Source organism: Paroedura picta, chromosome 3 (genome assembly GCF_049243985.1).
Source record: "Paroedura picta isolate Pp20150507F chromosome 3, Ppicta_v3.0, whole genome shotgun sequence".
Classification (NCBI taxonomy): Eukaryota; Metazoa; Chordata; class Lepidosauria; order Squamata; family Gekkonidae; genus Paroedura; species Paroedura picta.
In genome coordinates, this window is record NC_135371.1 from 145,455,465 (window position 1) to 145,480,511 (window position 25,047).

Genomic DNA, 25,047 nt, shown 5'->3' on the forward strand with positions numbered 1-25,047 from the left:
GCATGCACAGCAGTTTCATGCATGCACGCATGCACAGAGCCACCGCACATGTGTGTCTGCATCCCCACCGGGAGCGCAAACGTGCATGCGTGGCAGCCCTGTGCATGCGTGCATGCATGAAATTGTCGCCCAGGCACAAACACACATGCACATGTTTGTGCGTGGCTCCCACGCATGCACGGGGGCCCAGGTTGCCCTCTCCCCCCACCCCTTGGCAACAGGCTGCAACCTAAAAAAGGGTGCAGACCACTGGTCTAAGTAATACTATTTTCTGCAAACAAGCACCTTTGTTTCTTGACAACACTTCAAGTAATAAGCCATATAGCTTATTTCTTATCCCTAACATAGTTTTCCCAAAAACACACAAAAAAAGGGGGAGGGGAGAGAATGGCTTAAGCCAGTGTTCCCCAGCCCCCGGTCCTCGAACCGGTACCGGGCCGTGAAGCCCTCGGTACCGGACCGCAAGGGGGGGAAGGAGGCGCCGGCACGCCAGTGGGCAATTGGCTGCTTCAGCACAGGGGGAGCAAGGAGGGGCAGACAGGCATGGCTGTGGTTTCGAGACCAACCGGGGCTGGCAGCTGACTTGCATCAGCTGGGGGTGGGGGCGCAGGGGAAAGGGGCGAGGCTTTGCCATTTGGAGAAATTAAGAAGAGGCCAAGGGCGCAAACCTAAGCATGGCAGGAGAATAGCGGGCAGGAAGGCAACCCCCCTAACCTCTCCCACTTCCTGTTGTAATCCGCTCCTGCTGCTAGAAATGGAGCTGCCTTGTATCATTCTGAGGGCTGCTTCTGACAAAGGCGACCAGAAAGCACTCTGTAGTGCAGCCGTGAAGGTAACGGAGGGAATTCTCCTGCTCCACCTTAAGCCACCAAGTGTAGGGAGGCTCCTTAAGCAGCTGCAGGTCTGCTCGGGTGGTGGTGGAGGCAGTGGCGCAAGTGACTGTGGGAAGGAAGGAGCTCGCGCTGCCCAGAGCAGCCTGCGCGCCACCGCTTCCAGCAGCAACAGCAGCTGCCGAGAGGAGGTTCCAGTTGGCGCCATGCGAGCGAGAGCAGATTGAGGCCAAGGCAGCGTGGCGCACGGGGGAAGTGAAGCCCTGGGAGAGGCGGCAACATGATGGCTGGGCCCCTGCCGCCTTCCTCCAGAGCCAGAGCGGACCCGCGCCGAGCTGGAAAAGCTCATCCAGCAGTGCGCCGTGCTCTGCGTCAGCTTCAAGGGAAGCATCTCGTACCGCAACTCTGCACAGGTCCAGCTGCCCTGGTGAGGAAGATCGCCCGCCACCAGTCTGGCAGCCACGCAGCAGCCGACCCACACTTCCCTGTCCAGCGCTCCCGCTGCCGCCGCTGCCACCACAACGCCCCAGTCCTCCCAGCGTGCAGCGCCTCATGCAGAGCCAGCTGCACCACCGCCACTGCCCCATCCGCCTCATTGGACCTGACGGGAGCGACCGCCGCCTCCTCAAGCCCATGAGGATCCCTCTCCCATTAGCCTGAGAGAAATCGTGCGCTACTTTGGCGGCGATGGCACCGCGCCTGTGGGTGGCCGGGTTACTCCAGGCCGAGCACAGGGGCTGCTCCAAGAGGAGAGGCTGGAGAGGACGCCCTTGGGTGGTGGTGGCAGTGGTGGCAGCAACAACATCGCCTTGCACAGGGCGGAGAGAGGCGCACAGGCCCGGGCCCCCAATGCCAGGGCGTACAGGAGCAAGGTGAGGGGGCCGCCAGGGCATGCGGTGGGGGACGGTGTCTGTGCCTCCCTCTACCCCCCTCAGTCCCCGGGCCTCCCTCTTCCCCGCCCCCCGGTCCCCAGCCCGATAAAGGTTGGGGTCCATTGGCTTAAGCAATATCTTGGTAGACAAGCAAACCTTTAACATTTAAAAATCTATTTTATTTACCTTCTTCAGAATCTTCAAGATAATATATGGAGGGTACTTTACCAGCTGCTGCCTGTAATTAAAAGAATTCGGTTAATATATGTCAAACAACAAAAGATTTTAAATAAATACTAGTTATATAAACTATAAAGAGGACGTTAAGTATACACACTCCCACATTCACTAAAGAAACAACAATTAACTTTCTGAAAGCAACAGATATCATTACATTTAAATATTTTTTCTGCATTAAACTTTTATTTTTGAATTTCAAACTATGACCTGGATCTAAAGAGACACATGTTCCTCATCTCCTTTTTAAAGCAGTTATTACTCATTGGCTCAAGAAATGCTGAGGACATATTTTATCTTTATTTCAGTGAGGCTTTGACAAGGTTCCACATGATATTCTTGTTAACAAGTTGGTAAAATGGGTTTTGTCAGGTAGATTTGCAACTGGTCAACAGATCACACCCAATGAGTAGTTGTTAATGGTTCCTCACCATCATGAAGAGAAGTGACAATTGGAGTACCTAAGAGATCTGTCCTGGAACCTGTGTGGTTCAATATTTTATAACAGAGTTCATTAAATTTGCAGCAGATACTGAACTGAGAGGGGTAGCAAATAGAGTAGTAGAGTTAAGATACAGGATATTCTTGACAGGGTGGAAAACAGGGTCAAACCTAACAAAACAAATAAAATGCATAATTATAGGATGGGGGAGACTCATACATATAAAAAATATCTAGAGGTTTTAGTAAAAAAAACCCTCTATGAACTGATCAACTTATGAGGCAATAGTTGACTACGTTGTCACCACTGACATTGGACAGTTGCATGGAAGTGTTGTTGGAACTTTGTTACCAGCTGCAGAAACTACTATGTTACTAACTGTGTTATTTAAGTTGTTCTACTGTACTTATTCCTACGCTCTCTGTAAACTGCCGTGACCCACAGTGAAGGGCGGTATGTGTGGATGGATGGAGGGTATAATTTGCACCCCTCAAACTTCTAGGGGAGCTCAGGAGGGTCTTCCCTGACTCTCCTGAAAGTTTCAAGAAGATTGGATCAAGGGGTCCAAATCCTAGGGGCTCCCAAAGAGGATATCCCTAGGCACTCCATAGGATATAATGGAGAATTGGATTCGCTATTCTGAACTTAATAACCCATAGACTTCTATGGGGAATGGTCTTTGGGAGCCCCTAGGACAGCAGGGGCATCGCTCTGCTGTGGGGGTTGCAGAGTGGCGGCAGTATGGTGCTGGCCTACTCCGCACTACCTCAGAGCTTACCGAGGTAACACGGAGAGGGCCAGCATCACAGGAGAGGCGGCAGTGGTGGCTGGAGCGCTGACAGCGGTGGCCAGAGTGGTAGTAGCATGGCACTGGCCTCCAAGGCGGTGTGGAGGAGGCCAGCGCCATGCCACCACCGCAACCCCCCAGGAAAGGCCGAACGACCCTAGAGGGGTTGTGACCCCCGGGTTGAGAACTGCTATCTGCTAGGATGCTTATGAAAGCCTATGAGATGGCAGTGAAAGTAGCTAAATTTATGCCACTTCTATAGCATCTGTGAGCTCATGGCCAGCACAGTTTTTTGGAGTAATTTGATCACTGCTCTGGAGGACGGGTATTCAAACCATAAAGAATTAGATATAGGCAATGAGGCATTTGCAAGCTACTTTGCAGATAAAGTCTTGCAGCTCTGCCACAACCTCTCCCCAACCAAAGGTACATGCTGCTCTCAGTTGTGCTGATAACTATCCAAGATACTATATAATTCAGAGGCCAAGGAAGGAAAAATGAAAAAGACAAATCCTACTGAACACAACCAACAGTGACAGTGCCAAAGGCCAGCAGGTATGTTTTCTAAAAGGTACTTTCCCAAATGTTGCATAGGAAGAAACTTCTGTGAAACTTTGCCCTTTCTTGCAGTCCCCTTCATCAAGCTCAACAGAAGGGAACCAAGCACTTGAGTATTTGTTTTATTTTCATGGGGCTTTTGTGTCAAGCAGAAATAGTGCAGATCTTGACTTCTGTCTTCTGTAAAAGCTCCCGATGAAATCAAACAAGACCCAGTTTCTCCTTCCAAGTCTTTGGGCATGCACTGATATTTGATGTACCAATGGCAACTAGAAAATAATAGCAAGCTAGTAATCCAAGGTCGCATCTCATGGTCATGATTGTAGTACTGCATTGTTTACTTGAATTGAATAGGCTGTCTAAGGAGGTGGTGAGCTCCCCCTCACTGGCAGTCTTCAAGCAAAGGTTGGATACACACTTTTCTTGGATGCTTTAGGATGCTTTGGGCTGATCCTGCGTTGAGAAGGGGGTTGGACTAGATGGCCTGTATGGCCCCTTCCAACTCTATGATTCTATGATTCTATGATTATAATTTTTAATCTGCTAAATTTCAAATATCTGCATAGGTATTTTGAGAAGCTGGAACGTGTCCAGAGGAAGGCAATGAAGATGCTCATGATGGCAAATGCAGCAGTCATCAGTTTTGAGTGCTCCAAATAAATCTCTTTTAAAAGCTACCAATTTTGAGTTTAGACTTTGCCAGAATTTGACTCCAACAACCTCAGACTGGCTTGACTTACTTGCTCAGAGAAGAAAATTACACTTTCCAGCTCCATCACTGACTCTTTGATTAGCAATTACCGAAAAGACTAAAGGGAAAACAGCCTACGCTCAGACATTGGCCTCTATTGCAGATTCTCTGCCACCATCATAGAGGACTTGCTGGGCCTCTGCTGCTGGCTTCTGCCAAACCACTTCTCTGGCCTCCTGCTAACTCCTGTAATCAGCACCGCTATGACCACTGCATTGCTGAGTTTTTACCTAATCACCACGATGATAGTTGCCATTGGTTGCCTCTACTATCTTTGATGAGCTTTGGTTTGTTTCCAATGGCTCTAGTCTGCCTCAGTTCACTGGCTCTTTCCTACTGCTGAATCCAGCTTGGACACACCACAGTAACCGATTTCAGAATTCGGCTCATATTTCCAGCCATAGCTGCTTTTGATTTGTCACCAGCACCAGTTTCATATTTCCAGTTTACTCACTGCTGGTCTGTGGCAGGCTTGTATCTCCAGCCTGCTTGTTGCTGCCTCAACTTGTCATAGCCACAGCCAGTTTGCTTCCAGCCTATTCCCTGAATTGCCTTTGGGCTGTCAGCTTACAGCCGACCCGCAAGTGACAATTTCCAATGATAGCAGCTTTCTGTTCCGCAGTGACATATGCCAGCCTATGGCTAGTCCATTGCCCAATTCACCACAGTGACCTACCACCACTGCCATAGTCAACCAACTCACAGATCATCGGTCCAGGATTACCGAAAAACCGGATTTAGTAAAGCAACCACTGCTACTGATTTGTTCCTGGAAGGGCCATACAGACCAGCCTAAAGCATCCACTATAAGTATCTGTCCAGCCACTGGTTGAAGACAGCCAGTGAGGGGGAACTCACCACCTTCTTAGGCAACTGATTCCACTGCTGAACTACTCTTGACTGAAAAAAAAAGTTCTTATATCTAGCTAGTACCATTCTATATGTAGTTGAAACCCGTTACTGTGAGTCCAAAACTCTGCTGCCAATGGGAACTGCTCCCTGCCCTCCTCCAAGTGACAACCTTTCATATGCTTAAAGAGAGCAAACATGTCCCCTTTCAACCTTCTCTTCACCAAGTGAACATTCCCAAATCCCTCAGCCTTTCCTCACAGGGCTTGGTCCCCAGGCCCCAGATCATCGTTGTCGCTCTCGTCTACACTCTCTCATTTTTGTCCATATCCTTTTTGAAGTGAGGCCTCCAAAACTGCACACAGTACTCCAGATGCAGTATGACCAGTGTGGTAAATAGCAGGACTATGACATCTTACGATTTTGATGTGATGCCTCTGTTGATACAGCACAAGACTGCATTTGAGATTTTTCCACTGCATCACACTGACCACTCATATTTAGGTTACAATCCACAAGTACCCCAAGTTCTCATTTGTTCACACTGCAACCCAGACGTATATCTCCCATTTAATATGCATGCTTCTCATTTTTGTGACCCAGATATAGAACTCTGCACTTATCCTTAATGAACTGCATCTTGTTCTCATTTGCCCATTTTTCTAGCATGTTCAGATCTCGTTGAGCTTTTATCTTCTGGGTGTTATCCTCCCAATTTGATGTCATCTACAAATTTAATCAGTGCCTCCACCTCCTCATCCAGATAATTCATTAAAATGTTGAAAAGTACTGGACCCAGTACCGAGCCTTGTGGCACCACACTGCTCACCTCCCTCCAATCTGATGAAACACCACTGACAAGTAGTCTTTGGGTGAGGTTCTCTAACCAGTTCCCTCTCCTCCTAACTATCAGAAAACCCAATCTGCAGTCAGAACACCATGGGGAACCTTGTCAAAAGCCTTACTGAAATCCAGGTAAACAACATCAACTGAGTTTCCACAATCTAGTAAGCCCATCACTCAATCAAAGGAGGAAACCAGGTTGCTCTGGCAGAACCTGTTGGAGACTAATCTGTGCTAACTTTCCTGGATCACCAAGTTGTCCTTGAGATGTTTGCAGATTGCCCCCTTTAATATCTGCTCCATTTGTTTCCTGGGTCATCTCTGCTCCTATATTTGAAGATTAGGATAACATTTGCTCCCCTCCAGTCTACAGCAGGGTTCACTGGAGGAGTAAGGGGTTGCTGTGAATTTCCTGTATTGTGCTGAGGGTTAGACTAGATGCCCTTTGAGGTACCTTCCAGCTCTAGGTGTTGTGGGGCTTTTCTAGGTCCTCGTTTCTACCACATCACACTCCCTATCATTGAAAGCCCACCCTGAAGACCAGGGAAATGTCCAGAGCAGCAATTAACATAAGGGGCTGTAGAGAGGTGAAAAGTAGCTCTTTTCCTCACTTATCTACTCCTGATATATCAAATTCCAGTCCACCCTCAAGTTGCAAACTTAGAAACAAAGCTAACAGTGTACCCATGCACTAATTTACACCATTGAAATCGATGTCCTCAGACTGCAGTTAATTACATAGAATTGCATCGTAAGACATTTACTTGGCCTACATTGGATTCTATTGGATTCAGCAACAATTATATCCATGTATCCCTAACAAATCCTGACTCAATCACCAGGCTAGCCCAAACTTGTCAGATCTCTGAACCTAAGCAGAGTTGGTTCTAGTTAGTATTTGGAAGGGAGAACACCAAGGAATACCCGGGTAGTGACACAAAGACAGGCAATGGCAGATCACCACTGAATATCTCTTATTATGAAAACCCTGTGGTGTCACCATAAGTCAGCTGTGACTTGATGGCAAAAAAAATCTTATGAAGGATTAAAATAAATTATTATGTGGCATATATCAATGCTAGCAGTATGTGTGTAGTTTGTTACCATTAGACAAAGGAATACTGTTAAATCCATCAAAAAGCCATCCCTCAGATTTTCTTATGTCTCTGCAAAACAAACCTAAAACAACCCTAAGGCATACTTTAAACCAGCCTTTCTCGACATTTTTAATGTTGAGAACCCCCTGAAATGTTCTTCAGGCTTTCAGAAACCCCGGAAGTGGTGCAACTGTGCAGAATATAGTTCGGAAGCATAGCTGTGTACACGCCCACCTGGGGCCCCTCCCCCTCCCCATCTCTTCCAGGCCAATCACTGGTCATTTGGGGAGAAAATTGACATGACCATATATGGCCACATCATCTGATACATGTTTAACAAATTTTACAAAATATATTAAAATTAATTAATTCCCACCGATTCGGAAAACCCTTCCAGATGTGTCAAGAAACCCCAGGGTTTCACAAAACCCTGGTTGAGAAAGCCTGCTTTAAACCACCCAAATAAAACTCAGCATTATATACACAATATATAGTATTGTGCATATTTTACCTCCGTTTCAACCAGAAGTGTTTTCAGCCTTGTCAGATCTTTAGTTACCATTCCATTCTGGCAAGAAAGAACATCACCATCACATAATGCTCATTAGTCCTTCAGTATTTTGAATATACACTGATATAACTTTTTACTTTCAACCAGGTTTTTAAGCACTAGTACCATTCTGAGTGGCATTTTTTAAACACAGCACTGGGCTGATTTCACATGTTTGGTAGCACAATAAGGCAGTTTATGATAGGGTACAAATACACTGGGGGAAATGCTGGCAGCCATCCAAGTTGATGTGCTCAAAAATCAAAATTCTCTTTAAATCACACACCAAGGACAACCTTTTATGGCTTAGAAACGGTCAATATCAGAAACTTAGAGATACAGATGTAATGACATTTTCTACATATGCATGCTCTTTTGCAGGAGGTCTTACATATGTTTCTCAAAAATGCTTCTTATAACCATGAAAATGTTCTTGGTAAAACCTTAAATATAATTATTACACTGAGACAGTTGATGAGGTGAAAATCAAGGACAGCTTAATCCTCATCATTTCAGAACTGAGGCTTAGCCAGACTGACAAGAACAATATGTTCAGTATAAGAGGAACTGAGTCTCAAACGTCCAGGCATCCTCCCTCACCTCAACATCTTTTTGTTACCAAACAATAGTCAGTATTAGTTGACAAGCCCTAATGTAAATCCTAGACCCCCACCCCCGTTCGCTGGCTCCTTCTTTAACCAAGGAAATACATCAAAGACCAGAGATAATCCATCCGTGCCAATGAGATAACAAAAAGAGAAGTTCTACCGATAAGTTATGGAACAATGACCCATATTATTTCAGTTGTTTAACAAATACACTACATTCTGGTAGCATTTTGGCTTTCTGCTTTTTATATCTTCTGACTCAAACACCTTGTTATAGACATCTTGGTTCAGCTATAGAAAGAACGTTATCACTTACCAGTGATTCGCCCATCAGTGATTTAGAAAGGGCATTAGATACAATCTGCAGCTTGCCTTTAAGATGCATGCAGCAAAGCACTGCACGGAAAGTGTGATCTTCCTTGGCCAGACCCTCTCCCAATACTGGAATAAAAACAGATTCCATTACTTGCCACAGTACAGCAGAACTCAAACTACCCAAAGTTTAACTCAAACCACCTAATGTTTTCCTTGTTTTAAATAAGTAAAATTAATTTCACTGTTGGGGATGCTGTGTATGTAAAATGTTTCTTCTACTCTTCACTTTTCCACATTTTCTCTGTCTCTTCTAATCAATATCATACTTTCTAGCTCCCCTTTGAATGTAAACAATATGGCACTCCAAAGAGAAAACCCTAAATAATTTTTTCCTGCATGTATCCTGTTGTCCCAAAGGAATATTCAACGGAAATTAATTCATATAATTTGTATTCATTTCAATAAAACATATGCAGATGACATTCCCAGTAATTATTACCTGAATACAGTTGTCAGAAACCTATTTATCTCAGAACAGGCCTAATAAAATCAGGGTTGTAAGCTTTTTTAAATTGATCACATGAAACTCAATAAATAATTGTCAGAACATAAATTCCCTGTTCTTGATGATTTAATACAAGAATTAGCAACATTCAGCAATGTAAGCAAACATAAGAACAAAAGTTTGGATATGGACGGTTGTTTGTTTATTTATTATTTGAACTTTTATTCTGCTTTTTCTCAGCAGACTCCAAGGAGGAATAACAACCTAATTAAAAACACATCAATCTAATCTAAATACAATATAAAATCTGATTTAAAAATTCTAACATAGATTAAACTGCAAGGTTGCCCATAAAATTTCTATAATACGATGGGGGGCATGGTATAAGTCTCATATAGGGGATATAGTCTGGCCAATGCAGATAGAGAGGCATATGAGATCAGATGTTGGTTGCTAGGCCTCAGCCAATAGGCCTAGCAGAAAAGCTCTGTCTTGCAAACCCTGGAGAACCATCTAAGATCCCCACAGACTTCTGTTCTCATTTGGCAGATCACTCCACCAGGCCAGTGATCTCTTTCGATCCAGGGAACCTAAGTAGATTTTGGTCACTAGATCTTGGGGGAGGGGGGATATAATGGAAGAGGCAGTCCCAAAGATATGAAAGTCAGCTTGGGTAGTAGTTAGGAGCACAGACTTCAAATCTGATGAGCCGGGTTTGATTCCCTACGCCCCCATATGCAACCAGCTGGGTGACCTTGGGCTCGCCACAGCACTGATAAAGCTGTTCTAACTGAGCAGTAATATCAGGGCTCTCTCAGCCTCACCTACCTCACAGGGTGTCTGTTGTGGGGAGAGGAAAGGGAAAGCGAATGTAAGCTGCTGAGACTCCTGGTAGAGAAAAGCGGCGTATAAGTGCCAACTCTTCTTCTTTTTCCAAAGAAGGCACAATCAATCAGAATTTTTTAAATGGCACCTCTCCAAAATCATGTGAATACAACTAGGGCTAACATCTAGTCATTGTTTTATGTTATCTTTCCTCATCTCTCACCCTGATAAACAGTAAACTTAAGGGAGAAGAGAGTTTTCTGACATGCCACACCAGGAATTGGAGAAGGTGAAAAGCAGTACACAAAAAGAGCTGCGGAATGTCTTGGGGGGGGGGGGGGGGACAAAAAATCAATAAGAATAAGGATGCAAGCCCTGAAAGAGAGAACAAGAAAAGAGTGTATGCCTACAGAGAGAGAACAGAGCAGAGGAAACAAAGGAAGGTTACAAAAGAGAGATTCTGAGGGGGACATATACTCTGTAGTACAAAAAGAAAAGAAAAGTAACAGATAAAATTAGTTAAAATTGATTCAAACTACTTTTTCACAGCCTAGTTCAGCTACTATAATGTAAAATGGCCCCCAGAGTGGTTTCAGTGGTGCATTAGTTCTGATAATACTATAGGCAAACTGTGAAGTAGGTAACTCTGAGAGAGCTCTGATAGGTCTGCTCAGTCAGAATAGCACTAACAGGGCTGTGATGAGCCCAAGGTCACCCAGCTGGCTGCATGTGGAAGAGTGGGAAATCAACCCCAACTTGCCAGATTAGAAGCCACTGCTCTACACCACTACGCCATGCTGGCTCTGAGTGGTCACTCCATCACTCGTTTGATTTAAAATCCATGGAGAGCAGAAAGCAGTAGTTTAAATCAGGGGTAGTCAACCTGTGGTCCTCCAGATGTTCATGAACTACAATTCCCATGAGCCCCTGCCAGCAAATTCTGGCAGGGGCTCGTGGGAATTGTAGTTCATGAACATCTGGAGGACCACAGGTTGACTACCTCTGGTTTAAATGGTTCAAAACTGAACCCAAGAAAGCCCCTTTAAACAGCCAAGTTGCACAGAGCAAGCTGCTCTGAGGGTTCAGGGACTGGCTGCTCAAGAAAGCCCCTTTAAACATCTGAGCCATGGGAACAATCTCAGCTGTTACCTATCTAACTGTGAGCAGGCTGTTCCTGCCACTCAGCTGTTTTGACAGCTGTTTTGAACCGCCTTAAACGTTTGTAGAGGTTACTGGCCAAAATTTGTCAGAAAAAATGGCGATGAACCCAGTTCATGTCCATTCCTTCTCTTGACTGAACATGAACGAACTATTGATGCTCCCTGGATATATTGCAAGATTTATTGTGTGAATTTTGGTCACAAAATAGCAATTAAAAAAACAGCCTGCTACAATACTTCCATGTCAGATGCATTAATTCAACTAAAGAAATGCATAATTTCTGAATGCTTAGAACTCAAAAAAGAGGCATTAACAGATGTGAAATCCATGGATTGTTTTGCCCCAGTCATATTCCAAATGAAGATCAAGGATAAGTTGCCTAAAGAAGCAGCCATCCAAAGGGAAGGCGGACCTGAGAGGTTAATTATTCTTCTCTGTGCTACAGCTTTTGTAGCTTCCTATGACTGGTTTTCAAGAGCAATCTGCGTCTCTTGAGTATTGATGGCTCATTCAGCAGTGGGATGTTGGAGTAGGTTACTGAGTGGGCTTTCAGTAGTGTGGATTGTCTGGTTTAATGTGGTTATTAAGTAATAAGGATATTTGTTAATCTCCTTATCATCAATCATTATCTCAATCCTTTATTTTGTTTTTGTTTTCACTTCCTTCCACCACCACTGCCTCTTTGTTTCATTCTCAACCTAATTCATAAGCATAATACTTGTTTGATAGTATCTACCCCCTCATTTCCTTAACTCATATTATCCCGTTCTTTTTCAGGTTTGGCAAGAATAAGGTGGATTGCTCATTTAGGTGAGGATAATCGGCGGCACATGAGCCATCAGGTATTTATTTGTTTGTTTGCTTATTATTGAATTTTTATACCACCACTCTCAGCAAACTGGCTCATGGTGGTTCACAATAAAACATCTCACTTGTAGGGTCCCACAGGACGCAGTTCTCTCCCCCACATTGTTCGACATCTTTATGCGCCCTCTGGCCCAGCTGGTGTGGAGGTTTGGGCTGGGTTGCCATCAATATGCTGATGACACCCAGCTCTATCTCCTCATGGACAGCCAGTTCTATCTCCTCATGGACAGCCGCTCGGACTCCCCCACTCCAGACCATTTGCCAGATGTTTGGAAGCCATGGCGGAATGGCTCGAGCAGTCATCTGAAACTCAACCCCTCCAAGACAGAGGTCCTGTGGCTGGGAAGTAGGAGGGCAGATCAGGAAGCATGCTTATGTATCCTGGCAGGGATGCAACATACAATCGCACCCTAGGCCAGGAACTTGGGGGCAATGGTCACCTCCAGAACAGACTTCTGTAACTTGCTCTACACAGGGCTTCCCTGGGGCTTGATCCAGAAATTACAGCTGGTTCAAAATGTGGCTGCTTCCTCACATAAAACTCTTGGCAGGTCCACATCCAGCCTGTGCTGAGGCAGCTGCATTGGCTGCCAGTTGCTGCCCAGATTCAGTTCAAGGTTTTGGTCTTGACCTTTAAGGCCTTATGTGGCCTGGGACCCGCCTGGGACCCGCATAGATGAAGAAGAAGAAGAGGAAGAGGAAGAGGAAGAGGAAGAGGAAGAGGAAGAGGAAGAGGAAGAGGAAGAGGAAGAGGAAGAGGAAGAGGAAGAGGAAGAGGAAGAGGAAGAGGAAGAGGAAGAGGAAGAGGAAGAGGAAGAGGAAGAGGAAGAGGAAGAGGAAGAGGAAGAGTTGGTTCTTATATGCCACTTTTCTCTACCCGAAGGAGGCTCAAAGTGGCTTACAGTCGCCTTCCCTTTCCTCTCCCCACAACAGACACCCAGTGAGGTGGGTGAGGCTGAGAGAGCCCTGATATCACTGCTCGGTCAGAACAATTTTATCAGTGCTGTGGCGAGCCCAAGGTCACCCAGCTGGCTGCATGTGGGGGAGCGCAGAATCAAACCCAGCATGCCAGATTAGAAGTCTGCACTCCTAACTACTACGCCAAACTGGCATACTAAGAGACTGCCTTACACTCAGAGCCTTACACTCAGCGGGTACCAATTTGCTGGTCGTTCCCGCCCCCAGAGATGCGTGCCTGACCTCGACCAGGGCCCTCTTCCCCCTCTCCATTAGACATTATTGGAGGGGATAGGTTGAGTTACACCACCGTGTTCCTGGGATTGTTGTTCGGTTGTATGTTTTTTAATGTCCTGATCGATTTTATTAGGGCTTTTATTGTGGACAACTGTACCCCGCCACAAGCCAGTTTGGGAGTGGCGGGAAATAAATCGAAATAATAAGCATCATCATCATCTCATAAAATACAGCATGATACTAAAAATATCATAAAATATAGTCCCTCATAATCCTCAAAAAATATTCACAATCAACAATCAACATGGTGGTAACAATATTAAATATAACTTTACCCAATGCTTCAGAGTCCCTATCACAAGTATGGGTCCTGATCAAAATTGGTGACAGAATAACCAGGGAATAGATGACCAACATCTGGACCCAGTCTAATACTGGGCCTGGGAAAACCAAGGGATAGATGGCATGTCCTGAACAGATCATCATTTGCTGGATGAAGGAATGGAGCTTGAGAAAATCTTTGGTCTTTGGTGCTGAACAACATCTTCTCAAACCTGGTTGTGGCTTAACAATTCATCAGAGTAAGGGGGTGGGGCTGGGTACCTCTCAAGACTTTATGTGCAAGCAAGGATAAACAAGGCTAGCGAGATTGAAGATAGTTGGATTTGTCAAAATAAAGGCAGCCATGGACAGGCTATCTCGTGCAGCCTACCCTCAGTTAAATATTAACACAATTAATTGATATGCAAATTAGTAGATTTGAGTAAATTTAAATAAACTAGTTAAACCCACGCTGTTATCTCAATTGTACTGGGGCAACGTATAATATCGTTATAGGCTTAAGAAATAATAAAAATCTGCATACCATGCCTACAGTCTTCATCAGCTTTCCCATAGTTTTTCTGCAAAAAGCAAAAAAGAATTATTAGAAACAGCAGCTATGACTAAAACAAGTAAATCTTTGCCTCTCCAATTTAAGGAGTAATTACTCTGAACAAGCTTTTATAATCAGAAAGTTAAATTTTTTAGCTACCCCTAAATGTTTTCACCCCCCCCCAAAAAAAAATGTAATTTAATACACAGGAACACCAGCAAAAGCTCCAAGGGCCTGAGGAATTTAGACTCACAAAGCCCCTGCGTTGGTGTTAAGGAAAACATACCCCATTGGTGTTTGTGTTATATGCTGCTGAATGGTATTTCATCTAAAGTGTCTTTGTTTAAGAAATGATTCCATGACTATTACTAACAGCCCTCCCACAAAGGCACAACATAAATACCATTTTAAATAGGCATAACATAGAAGAGAAACCAGAGTATGATGTTTTATTTCCCAAAACAGGACAGCTAAGAGCATGATAAGCAAGCATAGTAGCCATTCTAACTATAAAGCCAAGTGGTAAACGTATAAACCCGCAAAGAATTGCTTGCTTTGTGAGTATCTCCACTTTTAAATGTACAATAGTATCAGACTATATTCTTCTGCACTCAGTTCAACTGTAAACACACTTACAAGTTGCAAAGAAGAAGCAATTCTATAGAGAAGACTTTCAATTTTGATGCGGTTGATTTCAGCCTGACATGCTTCCGGAAAGCAAGTGGGAGGATACTGGCTGAGGGAAAAGAGAGCCTCTGTGCAGTGCTTCACCGCCACTTCATAATCCTGCTGTTTAAGTGATTCACATGCTTGTTCACATGACTTCTCCGGTCTTCTGTCTGCCATGACTCAGCAACAGAAATCCTAATAATAATGAATCAAGAGGGTTTTAAATACGTGTTATCTCAAACAAACAAAGGTCTTTTACCGTACATCTATATATCCATGTGCTACCAACTGAATCCGTCAGATCTCGGAAGCTAAGCAGGGTCAGACCTGGCTAGCACGTGGAAGGACAACCTCCAAGGCATCCCAGCATTGTGACACAGGGGCAGGCAATGGCAAACCACCTCCGAACATCTCTTATCTGGCAGCCAATCTTAGGATCTCTTGGCTATGTTGCACACATGCCATATAAATAAATAAATGACTCCATGCATACTAAATTCCAGTGCTTCCCCCCCCTTAAGTTAGATCCTAAAATCTGTGAACCCTAATCCATTTTCAGATCTGTGGATTTTGATCCGCTTCTTGCCTTCCCCTCTGCCACAAACCCCCATGCTTCTTGATCCTTCATGGCAAGGGCTGAATTTGGAAAATTCACCAAAAATCACAGACATCTGCTTTTGTGAGTAGAAATGTGTTCTGCTAGCAGAAAGCTACCTTATGATCCAACAAATTATCCATGCATCAAAAACATGTTTTCATTTTAAAATACAGCTGCCCATTCATGCTTCTGGGATACAGCTATAATTTAAGGAGAAAGATGCACATATCAACATCTCCCTGCTATTTCAAGCATCACTATTACTGCACCAAGGCATTCCATGACACAGATTCCACATATTACTGCAGTGCCATAACTCATGGCTTCTTCTTCCCCCAACACCCTTGGTGAGGCACCTGTAGACAGGATGTGCAAGTGACAACCTCAAGAGACATTATCAGGGGAGCAGCAAAAAAAACTCAGTCCTGCCTGCATCTGGAGACTATGACCCATTATCTTGCATGCTGCACAGGATCAGGTATGCCAGTGAGGCTATGGGAATAGTGTTTCCCATTGGTGCAGTTACCCAAGGAGGTGGACTGACCAATCATCCCTGTCAAAGGGCACCAGAAGGGCAAGCATCCCCAAAGGTGTCTGATTGGCAGGTCACTTGCTGTGTCATATGTATTCCCAATCCTGCCTTCAATCCATAAGCACTCTAACATCATGCCTCATGACTGGTTCCTCTGTCTGTGCATTATCCTTCTGCCCAACCAAGGGACCCTCCAACAACCCTCCTATGAGGGGTAGCAGCAACCACTGCCAGATGCCAATTTTGTGGAGCATAGCACAGATAGCAAAGAGCTTGGCAACTGCCAAGGGCTGAGTGGCCCGCCATCTTCCTATATGGTGGAGGTGACAGAATTGCATCTTCAGCTGGCCAAATGCCTGCTCAATGACCATGCATGTCTGGTGGTAGGCTTGGTTGTAGGCTGTGCGACTGGCTGAACACCCACAAGTGGCAGACATCCTTCCCCAGGAGTAGGCAGTGCATGGAAGGGCTGACAGTATCTGTGACAGCAGCTGCCAGACAACTGGAGAGGCTCTCTGCTGTCATGACAAACACCAGGGAGGGACAGGTATGCATTGAAAGGTTGCTGCGGAATCTGTCAGCAGTGCTTCAGAGCCTTCCATAACATCCCAACCCAAGTGGACACCCTCCCCCAGTTCTATCATAGGTGCATGCTCTCAGGAACATGGGTATTGGGTGAGAAATATGACCGCCAGTGATCGGATGACATTTGGAAATGCACAAACTCTGTTTGATATCTTCCTCTGAGGTGGCTGAGGTGAGGACACCCTTTTCATGGAATGGGCCAAAGGCCTGCTTGGGAGTATTGCTAGGACCATTGACAACTCTGTCACCTGTCCTAGAACTTATGACATGACTCAGACCCGTAAAGGGGGTGGGGGTGCTGCAGACATGGAGCCAATGTCCCTTGCCACTCCCCTTCCCACCCCTGAGCCTGTCAGCCCCTGAATGGTTCTGCCTGCCGTCTGGCACAGCCCGCCACCTATGTGATAGTACAGTTGCTAAGGACACTGGTGTTATTATGGCCACTAAAACCCAGCTACAGCCTCTTCTTCCTTTTGGCCACTGCCTAACTAAACCCTTTAGAGCAGGGGTAGTCAACTTGTGGTCCTCCAGATGTGCATGGACTACAATTCCCATGAGCCCCTGCCAGCAAACGCTTTAGAGAGCAGACTAACTGTACAACTGTTACACCAGCAGCTGGCCACCACAGTACGTGGCCCTTAGGATTGCTTTTTTGTGCTTCTAAATGAAGCCCTAGTAAGATGAATAAAGAAATGTCTAAAATCCACATGCTTTAGTCAAATAAGAGTTTGTTAATGCCTTTTTATAGGCTGATCTACTGTATCTCATATACATTTACTAGTCAAAACACATTCACTCTTAAATTATGTTTACCAAAATATGTTCTTGATTTTAATGCAATTTGTGGAAGAAGCTTAGCAGGAGGGAGAAGTATGTCTTCCATTGTTTTTAAAATTGTTCCCTAGAATATTAATTTATACCAACTAAATTGGAACAACAGTGGAATTACAGCCTTACTGATGTTAAAGAGAAGGGGAAAGGATAAAAAGGTGGTTATAATATAAAAGTTCTATAAAGGATTGATAAAAGTGTGTCATCTCCCTCTACTACCCTCAAAATCCTAGAAACCTGCTAAGAATTTTTACAAGTTATCCCCAAAATAGAATTCCAAAAGTTTCCCTAGGAAGGAAGAATGCCTGTAAAACCAATAATGCCTGTAAAGCCCTGAAGCTTAGGTATGAATTGAAAATGATAGAGAAAAACTAAAATAGGGACATTTGTGTTACAAATTAAAGCTGGGTGCCATGTTGTATTATGGCTGTGATTCTCTGACTCTTTCTGAACACTGTGCTCCAATTTGATATTGTTCTCCAATTTATTTATTTATTTATTTATTAGGCTTGTATATTGCCGCTCCCAGCAAACTGGCTTGTGGCAGTTCACAGAAGAAATGGAACAATGTACAACAAGACACATCTTAAAACATATCGTAAAACAATCCCCAGTAATCCTAAAACAATCCCTAGCATCGTAAAATTGGCAGTACACACAATTTACTATTAAAACCCTCTACTCATATATTGGACCATTGGGACCGGTGCTGATGGTAATATTGACTGGCAGTTTTTTATAAGATGACATGGGGGTCCAGTGTGCCTCTGGGACATTTCCCCTGTGTTTTGAAAAGTTACGTGTGGGATTAAAAGTTTTATAAATCTGATAAGAGCCACAATGCTCTTAAAGCCTTCATTACATGAAGTTGTGATGATGCTGTCTAATATTGTGCACAGGCAACCAAGGGGGGAGGGAAGGGACCAGACCTCACACCCCGTAATCACCGCCTGGCCCTTACAAGTTCTTACAAAAATCAGCTAAAATGTTAGCTATCCTCAACTGTGCCATCAGAATGCAGGTTGGAAGTGCTCTTTAGGACGGTCTCCAAAATAGTCTTTGGGCACAATATCTGACACTTTATTAACCCTCATGACACTGCTGCTGTGCAATCTGGGCAGTTCCCTCTGAACTCTGACACTATGCAATATAAGTGGCACCAGAAAACATGCTGGTACTTCAGATCTCCCAAGGAGTCTTTCCACCCCTTCTAAACCTCCATCACAAGAACCTACATCATCTCCACTTGAAAAGAACTCTTCCTTAACTCTCCTACCCCACCCTTTTCTGGCCTAACAAAGTAAAGGGGAAAGAGAGAAAGAGAGAGAAACGATGAGGAAACAGGATAATGTGTATTGAAGGTAACTAATTGAAAACCAGATCCCAATGTGGGGGGATCGAATTAAATGTGTGTGAGAGAGAGAGAGAGACAAAGAGAGAGAGAGTGTGCATGTGACCACACAGATACAATTTGTATAAACCACCTCAGCAGCCAATTTTGCTTGAAAATTGGGATAAAAGTGAACTAAATAAACTGAAATGCAACTAACGTACTCAGCATTTCATCCAGAAAACTTTTGAATATTAAAAAGGCTGCTCAGTGACCAGGGCAATTAAGTCAGTAAAATGCCAGTGTTGTCTAGGAGTTTTGAACAAGGATCCAGAAGACTGAGATTCCAGCTTCGATTCTGCCACAGAAACTTGCCGAGTGACCTTGAGCCATTCAATTTCAGCTTAATATGTAAGCCGCCTCGAGCCTTCGGGGGGAGGCGGGGTATAAATATAAATATAATAATAATAATAATAATAATCTACCTAAACGTTGTGCTGATAAAATACAGGACAAGAAAATAACATAAGCCTCTTTGAGTCCCCATTTGGAAGAAAGGTGAGGTATAAATTAAGTAAATAAATATACAAAGAACTGACTCTTCTTCAGACAAGTAGCTCCCTGTCGCTCTGGAAGTCTACTTGCATGGAGATTACCTTCAGTTGCTTTACAACAGGTAAAGTAAAGATACAGAACTGAGCTGCCAATATAAACAAAAACTACTAACTGAAGGTATCTGATATGTTCTGCCATGATTTCTCTATCATGTAATGTAATCTCAGACAACATAAGGCAGAAATTTTAATCTGCTGTTCTATCACACTTTTCATTTAACATGTTATTCTGTTTCTTTTATGTTGTGCCTTAATTTTTTTCCACTCACCCAAGCCCTGGTGATTAGGTGATTTCAGAATTATATAACAATACCATTTATTCACATTGAAAATGTTAGAAAAGTTCAGATCTACAGTGACTAGCAATATATTCACACACACACACACACACACACAACCCTTAGTGTTTGTTCTCTTTTGCTGCATTACAACCTGGAACTAAGTTTGGGGGGGGGGTAGCACTGTTTGATTCTCACAACATACCTACCACTCTGAAGGAGCAAAAATCTTTTTTATTGTGACGCACACAGTACTCAAGACAAAAACAACAACAGAAAACATAACTGCATAAGTATTCATCCCCCAAAGCCAATACTTTGTAGAGCCACCTTTTGCTGCAATATCAACTAAAATATGTTGGGATATGCCTCTATCAGCTTAGCACATCTAGCCACTGGTATTTTTGCCCATTCCTAAAGGCAAAACTGCACCAGCTCCTTCAAGTTAGATGTGTAGCATTGGTGTACAGCAATGTTCAAGTCATGCCACAGATTCTCAATTAGACTGTGGTCTGGGCTTTGACTAGGACATTTCAGGATATTTATATTCTTCCCTTTAACCTATTTCAGTGTAGTGAACAAAGCAGCCATATGTTTAGGGTAATTGGCTCGCTGGTATTTGAACCTTTGCCCAAGTCTCAAATCTCTGGCAAACCAAAACAGGTTTTCCTCAAGAATTGCTCTGTATTTAGTGCTATCCATTTTTCCTTCAGTCCTGACCAGCTGTACTGTCCCTGCTGATGAAAAAAATCTCCACAGCATGATCCTGCCACCACCATGCTTTACTGTGGGAATGGTGTTCTCGGGGTGATGGGAAATGTTGGGTTTGCGCCACACACAGCATTTCCCATGCTGGCCAAAATTTTCAATTTTTGTCTCATCTGACCAGAAAACCTTCATTGTGTTTGGGGACCCCACCACATGGATTTGGCTAAACCTCAAATGTGTCTTATTCTTTTCTTTAAACAATGGCTTTTTTTCTGACCACCCTCCCATAAAGCCCCACTCTGTGGCGTATATGGTTTAAAGTGGATCTTTAGGCAGATACTCCCATTAGGGTTGAGCGCTTCAGCGTCTGAAGCAGCTGTTTGCGCCCAAAGCAGCCAGCACCGCATCGTGGGGGAGGAGGCGAAGCAGGGGCATCAACGCACCGACCAGCACACACACACAGGCACAAAACTCCTATCTCCACTGTGGATCTTTGCAGCTCCTTCAAAAGACTGTCTTCTGTCTGCAGCTCCCAGAGTATTCAGCAGACATGAGAAAGCCTTATTCTCCAGTGGACTGGCCTGGAGTGGTCTGTTGCAAACTTCTGTGATTCCTATACAGGGAGATGCTTCTCCCTTGGTCCCCAGTCTTCAGTCATGCTTTGGTAGCAGTACTCAGTTCTCCACAGTTAGTCTGAGAGCAGCAATACTGACACAAGTGGACAAAATTGTTGGTGGGAGAAGACTTGTTTGCCCCTCACTCCATCTTCCTTTGGCTTCTCCATTTGTTTTGGGGTTTTTTTTAAACAGCAATTCGTTTCTTTAAACAAAATTAAGTTCTCAGAGTCAGAAGAATTAGATCCAAGGGTACTAAATGAAATCGGTGTAATTTCTGAGTCTCTGTCCATTATTTTTGAGAATTCTTGGAGACTATGTGAGGTGAAAAAGACCAGAGGAAGGCTTCCAGAAGGGGGGAAAGGCACCAACTGATCAATCAGCTTGACATCTAAACCTGGGAAGATTTTTAAACAAATCATCAAACAATTGGTCCTTGAGCATTTAGAAAGGATGGCTGTGATTATTAAGAGCCAACCTGAATTCCTCAAGAATGTCATGTCAGACTAACTGTATCTCCTTTTTTGAAAGAATTATTACCTTGTTGGATCAGGAAATGCTACAGACATATTTGATCTTGATTTCAGTAAAGCTTTTGATAAAGTTGCACATTATATCTTGGTAAAATGTGGTTTGGATCCTATTACTGTCAGGTAGATTTGCAACTGGTGAATAGATCACACACAAAGAGTGTTTGTTCCTCATCTTGGAGAGGAATGACAATTGGAGTGCCTTAGGGATCTGTCCTGGGCCCTGAGTTGTTCAGCATTTTATAAATGACTTGGATGAAGGAATAGAGTTTATTAAATGTGCAGATGATACTGAACTGGGAGGGGTAGCAAATACAGTAGACAGTCAAGATACAGGATGTTCTTGACAGGTTGGAAAACTGGGCTAAAACTGACAAAACAGAAATGCAAAGTTCTGCATTTACACAGGAAAAATTAAATGCATAATTACAGGACAAGGGAGATTTGTACTGGCAACAGTACAAACAAAAAAGATCTACGGGTCATAGTAAACCATACACTGAATATGAGTCAGAAGCATGATGTGGTAACTAAAAAGGCAAATGTGATTGTGGGATACATCAACAGAAGTATGCTGTCCAGGTCACACAATGTGATAGCATCAATCTATTCTGCTCTGGTTAGACCTCACTTGGAGTACTGTGCTCAATTTTGGCCACCAGTCTAGGAAGGATTTAGCAAGCTGGAACATGTCCAGAGGAGGGCAACAAAGATAGTGATGGTCTGAAGAGCATCTCCTCTGAGAAAAGGTTGAAGGAGCTGTATATGTTTAGCCTGGAGAAAAGACTAATGAAAGGTGATATGATAGCCATCTTTAAGTATTTGAAGAGCTATCAGACTGAGAATAAGAGCCTCTTGTGGCGCAGAGTGGTAAGGCAGCAGCCGGCTCAAGGTTGACTCAGCCTTCCATCCTTCCGAGGTCGGTAAAATGAGTACCCAGCTTGCTGGGGGGTAAACGGTCATGGCTGGGGAAGGCACTGGCAAACCACCCCGTATTGAGTCTGCCATGAAAACGCTAGAGGGCGTCACCCCAAGGGTCAGACATGACTCGGTGCTTGCACAGGGGATACCTTTACCTTTTTATCAGACTGAGAATAGACCAGAGCTGTTATCTGTTGCCTCAGAAGGTTAGTCCAGAATCAATGGATTGAAATTCAATCAAAGGAGTTTTTGGTTAAGCATTAGGAAGAACTTCCTGATAGAGCTGTTGCTCCATGGGAGGTGGTAGGTTTTTAAGCAAAGGCTAGATATCTGATAGCAGTGCTGATTTGTGAATTTTAGCAGATGATGAAAGGAAGGGCAGGAAGGGATGAGGCAGTGATCAGCTCTCATGGCCAGGATAATGTCAAATTTGCGAGGGATTCTGGAGGGTTTCTGCCTTCCTCTGAGGGAATGGGGATGAGAGCTGAATTTCCTGAATTGTGCAGGGAATTGGACCCTTCAGGTACCTTCCAATTCTGTGTTTCTATAACGAACTACCATTCTCACCCACTAGACAACCCGGTATCAGCTTTTTAAAATAACTATAGTACTTCACAGGTACATTCTGGTCTCAATTGTGCTGATCACTGTCTAAGATACTATCTAAATCAGGGGACAAGGGAGGAGAAATGAGACAAATCCTATTGAACAAAACTAACAGTGACAGTACCAAATGTCAGCAGGTATGTTTTCCAAAAGGTACTTTCCCAACTGTTGTGCAGGAAGAAACTTCTGTGAAACTTTGCCCTTCCTTGCAACCCCCTTCCTCAAGTCCACATATATGAACACACACCTCTTTCCTGGTGTTGGGTCTATTGCAAATTCAAAACACACTATATTGCCTACAGTTCTTTGCTGGATGTTGTGCAGTGACCATATTTTAGTATGGAATATACATACATGCATGCATGCTTGCATGCATACATACATTCATACAAAGAGAGAGAGAGGAAGAGAATGGAATATATATACACATACATACACATACAGAGAGAATTGTGTGTGTGTGTGTGTGTGTGTATACACACATACACCGAGAGAGAGAGAGAGAGAGAGAGTCATTTGTAAAAAAAACACTTTCGGTCTTCATTGGGGAAAAAGATAGGGAAGGAGAGGGAGACAGAAGGATGGAAAGAAGCAAGCAATGAAAAATCCCATGGCCAGAATCAAGCAGGCAAAGACTTTTCTAACCTCCCAAAGATGGAAACTTTTGGGGAAGGGCTGCCAGCCCTGGGTTAAGAAATTCCTGGAGATCTGGTTGGAGCCTGGAAAGTGCAGAGTCTGAGGAGGGAAAGGAGCTCAGCAGGATTATGATCCCATCCAGCCCACATTGAGGCTGTTGTTTTCTTCATGAAGATAATCAGGGTTAACCCTGGTCAGCAGTGGTATGGGAGACCATCAAGGAAGTCAGAGGTACTACTCAGAGGTAGAAAATGCCAAACCACCTTGGAATGTCTCTCGCTAGGATAATGCAACCACAGCACAAAGAGTCAGACTGCTGCCCCCTACTACCCCAAAATTCCTCACCGCTTGCTCCCTACATGGACTCAGAGCACGAAACCTAGAGAACTAGTGGTAATGGCTAAACTAACAGATGTGGTTAAATAACAGAAGTCCACAGCAGCCTTTGTCAATCTTTTGAACGGAGGTACCCCTGAAATATTTTTCAGGCTTCAAGGTACCACAAAGTGATATCAGCTGGCCACACCTCCCTGCCATGCCCCCAGATGTGAGAGAAGCCTCAGGCAGCAAAGGTTTAAATGACTGGGGCCCCTCCCCTCCTGGACTATCATGGGCCACTTTGGGAAGAGTTGGATCAACCTGCCCAAATAAGGGAAGACTTTAAAAATAATAAAACCTTCTTTCCTCTTCACTTGGAGCCAGAAATGGCGGATGCAGGGTGGAAAGACTCTTCCCAGCTGCCATTTTGAAAAACCTCATGCTACAGTACCATTGAGGAGCCTTCACAGTACCATATGGTACCACGGCTGGGAAACCCTGATTTAGAAACTGTTGAAGTGATGGTTTCACTTTTAAAACTAATCAAAACTTTAATGGCATATAAAGCAGATTAAAATATATATCAGGTAAAATATGAAAAGTAAAAATATGACTGAGGTAAATAATGATTAGTAGAATAATTTGAGAATAATAATATTAAAAATTCATGCTATGACCTTTTGTTGGCACAGCCTTATGACACATCGCAAAAAAATTGCCACATTATCAATACTGTCAGGAATATAGTTATTCAGAAGGAATGAAATCTTAGAGGTGTCATAAAGCCCATTCTTGTTTTCTAAAAGTGAGTTTAAGTATTTAAAACAAATATTTATGTTAAAAGGACAATAGAGAAAATCATGAAATATAGTTTCAATACACTTTGCTCCACAAGGACAATGTTTATCTGAAGATGGCAATTTTTGAGTCTCCCTGACAGAATTGCTGATGGTAAAACATTAAGCCTAGCAAGAGAAAAAATTCTATGTTGATGCAGTATACTCAAATAGTTCAAATAAAAGGCCATATAGTCTGAACTTCCCAATCTTAAAGGAGAACAAGTTTTATATGCTGCAGTACTAAGTATTTGAAATTCAATATCAAAAACTCTA

General features: G+C 43.7%; 1 protein-coding gene across 4 annotated transcripts in view; it reads right to left on the bottom strand.

Annotated features, from left to right (window-relative positions):
- HELZ (helicase with zinc finger) overlaps positions 1 to 25,047 on the bottom strand; it is a 131,321-nt gene that overhangs the window by 100,252 nt on the left and 6,022 nt on the right. For 3 of the 4 annotated variants that reach the window (XM_077328399.1, XM_077328397.1, XM_077328398.1), the window contains exons 2-6: positions 14,802 to 15,029; positions 14,157 to 14,193; positions 8,741 to 8,865; positions 7,778 to 7,834; positions 1,889 to 1,940 (exon numbers count right to left, since the gene is read on the bottom strand). In XM_077328399.1, coding sequence (XP_077184514.1) covers positions 1,889 to 1,940; positions 7,778 to 7,834; positions 8,741 to 8,865; positions 14,157 to 14,193; positions 14,802 to 15,011 — 481 coding nt within the window. In that variant the 5' untranslated portion in view covers positions 15,012 to 15,029. The remainder of the gene's footprint in view (positions 1 to 1,888; positions 1,941 to 7,777; positions 7,835 to 8,740; positions 8,866 to 14,156; positions 14,194 to 14,801; positions 15,030 to 25,047) is intronic. The other variant, XM_077328400.1, reaches the window with a different exon arrangement.